We start from the raw sequence: 12,447 nt of genomic DNA, 5'->3' as shown, positions 1-12,447 counted from the left end.
TTAGCAAAGCCCAAACAATTTAATAAGCGGGGTTAATCCACTGAAAGAGACATCCTTCCATCCACAGACTCAAACACCTATTTCGGTTTGCTGGGCAGGCATGATAATCAAGGTTAAAATGTTAAGAATACAAATGAAGGGGGCTTTGTATGCTGCAAAAAGCACGAGGTAAGAAAAACAACAACAGAGTTGATTTTCTTGCCATAATCAATTGATGCTTTGTAGCAGGCCGTTGCCAGGTCGACGTCTTGGGAGACAGCCGGCATGGCAACGGAAACTATCATCATAAAATGGTACAGTAGTAGAAATAGCTAGACCAGGAGGGGGCAGGCTCTCCCGGGAAAAGATCTGCGGAGAGGTCCAATGATTGGTCATGCGGCTCGCTGTCAGGAATAATGGTTGTAGGGTGGAAGAGGGTGCCCGATGCCATTCTGGTAGTGATGATGTTGGCGGTGGGCTATGTATTCCGCATAGCCCATTGTCATCTTCTCGCTACGGTACCTAAGAACGGCAAAACGCATACTTTCAGAACAACTTCATTGAGTGAGTTTATTCTTTCATTTTACAAAAGCAAGCATGGGAATACATCTGTGATGTGACATGTGTTTTGTCATCTCATTACAACAGGCGGGAGGAGGTAGACATATTTTGGGGCTATGAGGCGATGCTACTCCACTTTCACCCCCTTTTTTATTCTATGGCTGGGACCGCTACGGTGAGATCTATGTGTGAAAGGATTACTACAACCACAAATGTTAACTCAAGTGAGATTACAATTACATTTCAGATCACAATTTGTAATCAAAATTACTGCAGATACATGGGTGACATCAGTAGTCTCTCGAGAACTCTCTCAACCAAGTAGCGAAAGCCAGACTCATCACTGGCCCAGCAATATAAGAGGAGGGAGGGGAGCCAGGCTAACTTGCATGAGCCAAAGTCCCCCTATTCCTACCCCCTTAAACGGGCTCATTCCAGAAAGAGAAAAAAATGGGGTGTGTAAAGCATGCCATTATCTTTCAACTGTTGCAGCATTTTGACAGAAGAGTGTCACAAATGGGTTCACACATCCAGTAACTGTAAACTGTGAAGGGGAAGTGCTTCATGCTGGTAATCTGGCATGTGATCTTACCTGGTTAACTTTATGGTCTTCCTGAAATCATTTGTGATGGGAGCTTTGTAACCTCCCTTTCGAAGTAAGGAATCTATGGTTTGAATGTGGTCCCAACCTACGGGAGAAAAATGCTTTGATCAATGAATAAGAGGCACACAGGCATGATATTTATCCATTACGTGATGTGACAAATGTTCAATTCCCGTTTCCATCAATGTTTAATGTGCATTTCGATCCTTTGTTAATCTTACAAGATATAGATAGTGGGAAATTATAATAATAATAATAATAATAATAATAATAATACATTTAATTTACAAGCGCCTTTCTGAACACTTAACAACAAGGACAATACACAAAACAGTAAATTCATGAATAAAACAATAAACAATAAAAGAGCAGATTAAACTAGACCATGAATGCAAGTTTAAACAGGTGGGTTTTCAGGTGAGATTTGAAAGTAGGAAGGGAGTCAATGTTACGGATGTTGGGTGGAAGTGAGTTCCAGAGTTTGGGAGCGGAGCGGCTGAAAGCTCTGCACCCCATCGTTGTGAGATGGGCAGAGGGCATATAGGGGTAGAGGGAGGAAGAGGATCTGAGGGCCCGAGAGGCAACGGAGATTTGAATTAGGTCAGACAGACAGGGCAAAGTTATGGATGGCTTTAAATGTAAACAGAAGTATCTTGAATTCAATATGGAATTTAACAGGGAGCCAGTGGAGCTGTTTGAGGACAGGGGTGATGTGGTGAAAGGAGGGGGTTTTAGTGATGATCCGGGCTGAGGAATTTTGGACTAGTTGGAGTTTATGGAGAAATTTTTGATTGACCCCGAAAATTACAATAATCGATACGGGAGGTGACGAGACTGTGGATGAGGATAGCAGTGGTGTGAGGGGTGAGAGAGGGACAGAGACGATTGATATTGCGGAGGTGAAAATATGCAAACCGAGTTATGTTATTTATATGGGAGTGAAAAGATAGTGTGCTATCGAGGATGACACCCAGGCTCTTGACCTGAAGGGCGGGGGACACGGTAGAACTGTCAATGGTGAGAGAGAAACTGTTTGCTTTGTGAAGGGTGGATTTTGTACCGACAAGGAGAAGTTCCGTTTTTTCGCTGTTTAGTTTGAGAAAGTTATGAGAAAACCAGGATTTAATTTCTGAGAGGCAAAGTGTAAGGGATGCAGGTGGAAAAGAGGCGTCGGGTTTACTGGAGAGGTAGAGCTGGGTGTCATCCGCGAAGCAGTGAAAATTAATGCCAAAATTGCGGAAGATATCACCAAGGGGAAGAAGGTATGTAATAAAGAGAAGGGGCCCCAGAACAGACCCTTGGGGCACACCAGGAGACACAGGGGAGGACAGTGAAGTGAATGAGTTAATTTGGAAATTATTGGTACATCTGTTATTGACATAAAAATGATCACATTGATTTACTGAAACGGTAACTACTATTCACCTTTTAAATAGGCAAATTAACTGTTTCAAAGTTTGAAGACAAGTGATGCTGATTGAGAGGACACACCTTAATTTATGCCTATGAGTCTGTTTCATTAGTTTTTTTTTCAGTGTTTTTTTTCAATGATTTTTTGAATGATTATTTCAATGAAATATATAATATATGAAATATAATATATGAATATACAAAAGTTTTCCAAATATAAGGCACACCGCATTATAAGGCGCAACAGTAGAGGCTGAGGTTATACACGACTATTTCTACGGGGGGAATGGAGTCTGTTGCTGCTGACAGTAGTTGCAAGACATGTTGTGGCTCAATCATTCTTCACATACAAGGCGCACCTGCTTATAAGGTGCAGGGTCATCTTTTGAAGAAAATCAAGGCTTTTGGGTGCGCCTTGTACACCGGAAAATACGGTGTCAGTTTCAAGTAATTTTAGGAATCATTGTAGATGCAAAAACTTTGGTCCACATGTATATGCCACTAGTGTTGACAATTTAGCAAACTTACAAACCCAAAAAGAATAATTATATTCAAGAATATATACAGTTTACTCATTATAAGCAAAATTTGTCATTTTATGAAAATAAAAAACTTACCTTGCTCCTTTGCAACCTCTGGCAGGTAGGTGGCGGTGCGCTTTGATCCTTTCTCATTGAAAAACTCTATTCTAATACCGTGAACACCCACCTATGCAGACAAAATAGACACTACTTTCAAAAACTGTTTTGAGACAATCCCTTCAAAAATGACAACAGGACTCATATTGCGATACACAAAAATACTGTGTCACTCACCTCCCAGTCAAGGTAATCACCGACGTCTTCAAAGTTGGTGAGAAGAGACACTGAGCAGAAGAGGCGAGGCAGCTCATCCCTTGTCATGGGGGGGAAGCGGCTGTCTTTAAGGGCACTGCAGTCAAAACAAAAACAAAACAAAACAAAGAGAACACCAAGAGCATTCAACAGGCTATTTTTTTTTAATCACGGCATTCCATTCCCACAAGAGCCAAATATGGTTTGTTATCTAAAAACTTAAGTAGGGTGTGGTTACACAGCATTGCAAATCTGCACACAATTGCAGCAGGCACGCATGGAAGCTGGAGTTGTGTTTGGAAAATCAGCTGACCTAGATCATTGGGTAAAAGTTGAGAAATGCCACATAATGCATTCATAGATGCAAAGACACAATGTCAGCAGACTAACAAAGGCACATTTTGATTCATCTTCCACTTGGTCTGGAATGTGAATGCTGAGTATGTGACCAGAAATCACGTGAGGGGTTTGGAGGACAGCTCTTACCACATGATTCCACGGGTCAAACAGATCATGAGATTCACTTTGTTTGTTGGTGATTCTGTCTTGGGGCGATGAGTGAAAAGATACAGCTAAGACGCCATAACGGGTGCCTAAATCTGCCTTGTGTCAAGGTTGCCAATTTGCTTCAAGCTTGAATCACTCAAAAATAAAAATAAGTAAAAGAAAGTCTATAAAAAACTAAATCTGATTCCCCTCACTGACAAAATATTAAATAATAATAATACATTTAATTTATAACCGCCTTTCAAAACTCAAGGTCACTTTATAGTCACACGATATGTAATATCAATAAGAAGTGCTGCTCAGGGATGTGTGATAAGCAGACAAATGTTGCTGTGTATTATATGACCATTAAACTTTACCTATACCTCATTTCAACAACTAAATAAAAGAGGAGCTTTCTGTCCATTTCACAATATTTCAGGATGCAACACAATGGATGGGTTTTCCACTGTCGACAGTGATTTGAGGGCATCAAGAATTTTCTGCGTGAACGCTGCAACGTGCACACAAATGAACAATTGCAATAATCATAGTGTGTCTGTACAGCAGTGGTCCCCAACCTTTTTTGCGCCACGGACCGGTTTAATGTCAGACAATATTTTTGTGGACCTGTGGATAAATGCAACAACATAAAATGATACGACAGGCATGGAATCTGTTTTTTTTTCTTCTTTCTTTTAAATACAGTAAAGTCTCATTATATTGATATTCTCGGGAGTCCGAAAAATATCGATATAACCAGGACTATCGATATATCCGACCCTGCGCGCATCTAATTTTCTCCTTGCGGTCATAGAAATAGTATCGTAATAATAATAATAAATAATAATAAATAATAATATAATAATAATAATAATAATAATAATAATAATAATAATAATAATAATAATAAGATAACCGATATCGATATAACGAGACTTTACTGTATAATAATAAATAAAATAAACGTGAATCGTCTCTGCCCCTTAACGCTCTATGGTCACCATGGTAATCTTTAAATGTGCCTTCAAAATAAGATACACCACAAAACAAGTACAAAGCGCATGAAAAATACAACTCACTACAACCGAATCAGTGGGACCCCTGAGCTTGTTTCTCTGCAACGAGACGGTCGCATCTAGGGATAAATTGAGACAATGACACCCAAAGTGTCTTGCTTATGTCCAGTCTACTCCGTCGTTTTGTTTTGGTTGCTGTCACTGCAGAAAACCCCGCTTCACACAAATAAGATGTCGGAAACGGCAAAAGGGTTTTCAGTGCTGATGTGGCGATCTCGGGGTATGCTGCCATCACTTTAATCCAGAACACCGGCAGAGTTGTTGTCTCAAACATAAATCCGCCATCATTTGCGAACTCCAGCAGTTGTTCTTCCTCTTGCACAGGCATGCTGGATTCACCAGGTTTGTTGGCAAATGGGTGCACATCCATTCCTTGGCAGTTCGTGGGTCTTTTGTGGCTGGGAAGTAGCGCTCGGACTCTTTTAAAAGCAAAGACAGGTGCTCGTGCATCAGCTGGGCTGGGGGAATGAAGGCTCGGGCTCAGTCTCTTCCAAAAACCCCGTCAATGTTTGAAACATGTCAAATACATTGCTGTTCACGCACCGTCCCCACAAATCCAGTTTGTCTTTAAATGCAGCTACTTTATCAGCCAACTTGAAGACAGTTGTCATTTTCCCCTGAAGTGACAGATTGAGTTCATTGAGCAGGTTGAATATGTCGCACAAGTATGCGAGCTTTGCGACCCATTTCTCGTCACGGAAATGCGATGCAAGCGGTGACTTTTCATTTTTCAAAATAAAACGTAGTTCGGCCCCAGATAAGAAATAAAACGGAAATTGTGTAAATTATTTATTTTTTCTGCGCGGCCCAGTATCAAATGACCCACGGACCGGTACCGGTCTGCGGCCCGGGGGTTGGGGACCTCTGCTGTACAGTATGTTTTTTTTTCCAATGACATTCCTACTCTATACATTCTATAAAGAGCAGAAAACGACAAAACAATATTGGCTAATATGACTTACCTGGTAAGGGTGTACTCCCTGAGTCCTGAGTGCAGATTCATGGCAGAAAATGTACCTATACAACCCCTCAACCGCTTGTCTCTGCCTATTTTCCACGTGACAAACAGCGGGCTGAAAAACAAAAAGAACAGTTTTTGTGCATTTGAATGAAGATTTGTTTCCCCTTTTTTGAGGACAAACGAAAAGATCACCGGCCTGTAAAAAGAACTGTTAAAATCATGCTGCAAACAAAGAAATAAAGAAATAAACAAAAAAGGGGAGCAGACTGAGAAACAATTTCCACTTGTTTGGGTGGTTGCCCGCGAATGAAATATGTCAAAGAAACTGTGAAAATGTAGAATTGGATTGGATTTGCCTTTATTAGTCTCACAGTATGAATGCACCAACGCCGCTGATACATCCAAGTGCGCATATCTGATTTGACATGAATGTGAACAAATACTTTGGAGAATGCTGTGCCACAAAACCTCAGCAACATGCATTATTCCGGAAGAACAGTAACTCCGATCGAGGACTCCACATAGACAATTGATTTGCTTCACAGTCAATGGCACAATCTACAGTGAGTTGGACAAATATTAAAAATTCTAATACAAAGATTTACGGGCATGTGCCAAATTCAATTCACCAAATGCTCATGTGTTATACTTGGCTGCCTTTGCAATTTTCCATAAAATGAGCCAATGAAACTCAGTCTAATCGCGCCTTTGTAGTCGGTCTTACTGATTGTCTCTGTCTTCATAAAAACAAACTGGGTTCATGAAAATAGGTTTTTATTATTCACACTATGTCAGTCAGATCCTTGACTGGTGTCGAATAAGCTTCCAATCAGAACATAAAAATTCAGTCATCCGTGATAAAACATCTAAAGCCCAAACCACACAATGACGCACTTAACATGATTACACAGACGACATTATGTGCCATTTATTGTGGCTCTTTTCTTACAGCGAGCACTGGGACTTGCATGGAAAAAAATTAAATCACCACGACTACTGAGACATGGCCTCTGCTGTTCTTTCGTCTTTCGTTTGTCGGAAAGTCAGCGGATTTTTCTGTTTTGAAAGGTAAAATTAGTCACGCTTGCAAGGTGTGTCAGGGGAATTAGGTGCCATGTTTTCATAAGGAATTATAAAACATTATGTATTGTGCCCAATCGATTCCAGAATTTTCCAAAAACATTATCAGTAATAATAATAATAACAATGATAATAATAATAATAATAATAACAATAATAATAATCTTGGTTGTCAGTGATTTCTGATTCAACTAGTGATGTAACAGGAGCAGCGAGCTGTTCAGTATCTTGCTCAAGGACAATTCGACATGGTCCGTCTGGGTTTGTGGCGGGCCACTTTAACACCTGAGCAATCCACATTCTTGCTTATTATGCAGCAGACTCAGATTTTTCTGTGTCTCGTATTTCTTTGTCTATGTATTCTTTTTACAGACGAAGAAACTAGATTACATTACATCCTGATTTATATGGTGCTTTCACAACAGTAACATAACTGTAACATAACCGAAATGGCTTGTTTACAGGATACGTACTTTAATGAAATTGGTCTCTAAAAAACATGCCGCTAAAAGGGACTTGGGCATAAGATGTTACTTATTTGAGCAAAACGTTTTGTGTTTTGCATGTTTGATTCGTCAAAAGTAAAAATCATTTTGTTATCACAAGACATAATAGCATTATCCAGTATCAGTACACACCCAGTATGAAAAAGTGGCATTGTTGAATCCCTTGTGTACGTTCAACCATATTAATCCGGCATGTACCAACCGAGCCTCTGACATGAAAAATATGTGGTTCGTTTGTCTTTACTGCGATACACTAATCAAATGTATAGATTAGGGTTTGTGTTTCTATTAAGACTAACATTTTCCATTGATCAGCAACACAATTGTGGAACAGAAAACCAGTAATTTAACATTTCACTAATCTTTCGACAATCCACGATAAAATATTCCTGATTGCGCACTTTTGGCCAAATTCATCCCTGACGGAAAGGATTTTGAACAGGCGCTTCGTGATGGTATACCATCGCACTCATATCAGATTACAATCTTAAAACGAGGCGTGTTCAAAAATGGCTCAAACTCACTGTTAGCTTGGTCGTTATAACATTAAAAATCCAAACGTTTAAAACCAAGATTGACAGTTAACTAGAATTACTCAGAACTGGACATACTCATATTAGATATCCTTAAATTAACCATTAAAATCGGCAGAGTTTAAAAGTACCTTTGTACGCGGCAAGAACCATCTTTCTTTGTCGTTGACGCGAACGGCAGTTATGAGCTCTTTGATTTCACTTCACTTAGAGAACACAAGACTAAAGACAAAATATAGATGAATTTGGCGATATAAAAAAACACTTCATATATTCAATGCAGGTTAACAATCGGTTAATGATTACAATCTCATTAAGTGTTTCCTCATCGAGCAACTGGCACCTCTGAGCGAACCAAACCAAGCTTTGAATTTAGCAATGAGGTGTTCATTGAATGTAAATCTAACGGGATTATAAAGTGCATGAATGCTAAACGTGAATGTACCATGGTTTTAATACAACAGTAAATATTGTAGGCGTTTGTGTGCGAATGAGCTTCTGTATAACTGAATAAATTACGGTGCAATATTGCTCATTCTACCCTTTTTTGTTGAGGCATCCTAATAATAGCTAGTAGCCTTAGGTTTTAGCTACATTAGCCGGCGATAAAAGACTTACAAGGTAACACTACAAATTGTGTCTGGAAGCGACCACATTTCCGGATAAAATATTATAGTTTATCTTTCGCGTGTATGAATATTTGTTCTCGTCAGGTTATTTTCTGATCATTCCACGATGAAATAGTATAGGCCAAGGCAGTCAGTAAGGTTATCTTCGACTAGGCCCAAATTTCCAACTGGCCACAGTCAAAGGGTTTTCACATTAAAAACGTTAACGTCGAATATTACTCTGATGTGTCAGTTTGTGTCCTGGACTACTTGGTAACAAAGGCTAGGAACTAAGCCGGTTAACACGTGTGTTGTGTTAGGATAGCAGTTTTCTTTTGGGCAGGCAGCAAAATCAACGAGACAATAAGTTGTAACTTACTAGGGATCGTTTGTAAACCTGGGTGTTCTTGGAGGTTGGTATCCGTACAGGTGGCAATAAAGCACGTCAAAGCAGAAGCAGCACATCTCCGCCGAAACTATCATTTTTCTGCTCCCACTTCCCGATCCAGGGCTAAGATTTGGACTGAGACCGGATGAAGTGTAACAGGCCGGGGATGGCGACAGGGTCGACAGGGCGCTTGTGCCGCTGCTACCACTATTACTACCGCCGCCGCTAACGTTACCCCCGGGTCCCCCCAGGCCGTTCGCCCTGCTCACGTTCGGCGCTCCTGCAACAGTCGCCGAGGAGCCAATCCCCAACTCCGATCCACAATGTCCGGTTCCTGCCACCCCGCTTCCCGCCCCCACCCCGCCGGGACCTCCCGACCCGGGCGATCCCGACAGTTTCTGCTTCTTCACCCCGCAGCACCCGGCCGCCATCTTGGAACAATCTGCACCTACACACCGCTTCCGACCCATAACCGTCACCGCGGGAAGGGTGGGGGGCGCCGACCACACGTACAAATCCCACAGCGTTGATACGTATGGCGGACGATTCCCTACTCCACTGTCACGCTGTTTTTTTTAAGTCAAACGTCGAAATGGGCGACGTGGTAAGAAAGTCTCCAGTCACCCTAGCTCTGCTTTAACTAGGCGTGACTTTACAACGCGAGCGCAACCATTTTCCATATCGGTTTGCTTCGAGCCCAAGCAATACAGCCAACACGACACCACCCGAGGCTGTCAAGTCCGTTGTCAGCAAGCATGTAAGTTTAGGCCGCGTTTGACAGCAGCCGGGCGGTCCAGATGTAAAGCCGACAGACAGTGGAGCCCCACAGCAAACCTCTTCAAGTGGAAGCCTGGAGCTCATGTACGCCGTACCCATAAAGCTTCAGCGCCGATTGCGCAGTGTCGTGGACGCTCATTCCAATTCCGCCAGTTTGTTTGCTACTGCCTGAACAACTTCTAATTACACAATACTTCGCTGGGATTTCAGACGCTGGGACCACGCAGACTACTAAAATGGCATCTGTCAATGCGGGGCTGCCATGGCACAATGGAACGCGTCGGCGCAGAGCAAGACATTACAGGAACATTAGCGCTCAGTTTGCTCCTGCATCACTGTCTGCTCTTGGACCTGACTCAACAATAACCCAATAACACATTCGCGTCAAACGCCAAGCGGAAAGTTTGCACTAAAGGCTGTCGTCCGTTTAAGTGGGTACATAACGAAACACATTATCTTCCGTGAGCCGTTAGAAATCCTCGCAGCTAGTGATGTGTCGTTCGCGAAAGAACCGACTGTGGGAGCCGGCTCTTTGAAGTGAAGTACTGGAGCCAGCTCTTAATAGTGAGCCGCTCGATGAGACAACTTCTCCCCGCCCCTTTCATTGAAGCCGCACGTGATTGGTCAAAATCCATGGTGAAAAAATGGACACGCGCAGACACACGCAAACACGCTCGCGCACGCACGCACGCGCCACACACACGCACACACACAACTACACGCGCACACAAACACGCACGCACACACGCCCCGCGCCCCGCCTTTTTGTGACGTAAAAACACGTGATTTATATTCCGCCAGACAAATCAATGCTCCTCAGACACTAGAAAAGGATAACTCCAATGAGTTGAATTTAAAGTAAAACAAATCTATATATATATATATATAGTAATGTCTATATCTCGTTATATCGACATTCTCAGGAGTCTGAAAAAATATTGACATAATCGGACTATCGATATATCCGATCCTGCGCCGAACTGCATTAAAAGGGGTCAATAAATGGGGGATCTTTGATATTGGATTGGATTGGATTGGATTGGATTGGATTGGATTTGCCTTTATTAGTCTCGCAATGGAGAAATTTACATTTCACAGCAGCAAAATTATGAAAGAAATGAAAGTAGAAAAGCAAAACATAAGAGCTGCTGGAAAGGCAGCCACTCTCGCGGCGCCATCTTTACCCTTGAGTTCATGGATTGTGTATCTAACATGCTTTTGTACTGTAGTGAAGTGAAAAATAAACTTGTGCATTAAATAAAAACGTCATTTATTATTCTCATAACGCACTGTTGCAATCGTGACTTTGAGTAGCACTCAACATTGTTCTATACACACAAGAGAAACCACGAACGCCAGCATGCACATACTGTATGAAAAACAATGATTATTGCGAGCGATAACGATATCTAAATACAACACAATTAAATACATGTATGGAAAAGAAAAACTGCAACGTTTACATTACTTATGTTGATAAAATATTCTGTGGCACATCGAACACTTTCGCGATGGAGGATTTGCTCATTGTTGCATTCTCCTCGACAGCCACTACTGCCTTGTACTGCATTCCGAGGTCACAATTCTTACGTTTCCCCATGGTTGAAATTGTTGTTGAAAAATTGTATACTGTATAAGAAGACTACCGTATGTTTCAGATGCTATTGCAGCTCTGCTACACTGTGCAAAACACGAAAGCTGGTCACGTCACCAACGGTGTGACCGATACAGATATCGCTAATGGTGGTACTGTATAGAAACCCTTAAGCAAATATCGATTCAGCTTAAACTGCTTTTGTATCGATATAAGCAGAGAAAAATGGCTGGTGGGAGATAAAAAGGGCACCGTAGTAACTGGATTATAGTAATATCCCGGTATTGTACTAAAGGGAACTAATTACAGTGAGACCTCAACTTACGAACACCTTATCTTACGAACTTTTCATCTTACGAATGTCAAATCTATGAAAATTAAACCTTATAATAAGCACTATTTTCATAATACACACCCACCACGGCTGGTCCATCAAGCACACGACCTTCGGATCTGGCCGAGTGATCTTCGGCGGAAGCACACGACCGAACAGCGCTCCAGCCGGCGCTACTTTCCACACCCCCTCTCATTGAATGCACACATCGATCGCCTACTTGGAGCTTTTTGCTGATAATTTTACTATGATGGGACCGAGAAAAAAACCTCCACAGCCTCGTCTTCAGCCCAAGAAGACACAAAGTCGCTGAGAAGAAGGAGATAATTGAAAAACACGAACGAGGTGTTCGTTTGTGTTATTTAGTGCTCGAGCACGGCTATGCTAAGTCAACCATTGCTACCATTCTCCGGAACAGAAAAACCATCAAAGGTGCGTCTGTTGCAAAAGGTGTTTCCGTGCTCTCAAAGTGACGGTCTTGGGCAATCGAAGAAGTTGAAAAACTTCTATTAATTTGTTAACATCTCGTGTTAACATCAGAAAGAAGAAACATGAGAAAAATGAGAAATACCAAGGGCTCAGAAAGGAGCTAGAGAGAGCCTGGAAGGTAAAGGTGACAGTCGTGCCTGTGGTGGTCGGAGCACTCGGGGCAGTGACCCCCAAACTCGACGAGTGGTTGCAACAGATCCCGGGAACAACATCGGATATCTTGGT

At 41.8% G+C, this 12,447-nt stretch overlaps 1 protein-coding gene across 1 annotated transcript; it reads right to left on the bottom strand.

The window, feature by feature from the left end:
- Positions 1-10,573, bottom strand: ammecr1 (AMMECR nuclear protein 1). The gene is made up of 6 exons (XM_089017549.1): positions 9,020-10,573; positions 5,915-6,025; positions 3,370-3,484; positions 3,172-3,262; positions 1,133-1,229; positions 1-501 (listed from the first exon to the last, which is right to left on the bottom strand). The coding sequence occupies exons 1-6, from the start codon at positions 9,496-9,498 to the stop codon at positions 387-389; spliced, it is 1,008 nt and encodes a 335-aa protein (XP_088873675.1). The 5' UTR covers positions 9,499-10,573; the 3' UTR covers positions 1-386.
- Between the last annotated feature and the right edge of the window lie 1,874 nt (positions 10,574-12,447).

This window comes from Hippocampus bargibanti, linkage group LG16, assembly GCF_051943395.1.
Source record: "Hippocampus bargibanti isolate YZ-2025 linkage group LG16, ASM5194339v1, whole genome shotgun sequence".
Taxonomy (NCBI): domain Eukaryota; kingdom Metazoa; phylum Chordata; class Actinopteri; order Syngnathiformes; family Syngnathidae; genus Hippocampus; species Hippocampus bargibanti.
Note: the sequence above shows the minus strand (reverse complement) of the source record. Positions and strands in the feature narration are given on the sequence as shown.

What these genes read in the sequence shown, in the direction of transcription:
- ammecr1 (XM_089017549.1), bottom strand. Translation starts at nt 9,498, where the DNA reads ATGGGTCGGAAGCGGTGTGTAGGTGCAGATTGTTCCAAGATGGCGGCC. An exon ending in AGGGAGTACACCCTTACCAG is followed by an intron (nt 3,485 to 5,914) that starts GTAAGTCATATT and finishes TTTTGACTGCAG; the next exon opens with TGCCCTTAAAGACAGCCGCT. An exon ending in AGAGGTTGCAAAGGAGCAAG is followed by an intron (nt 1,230 to 3,171) that starts GTAAGTTTTTTA and finishes TTTCTCCCGTAG; the next exon opens with GTTGGGACCACATTCAAACC.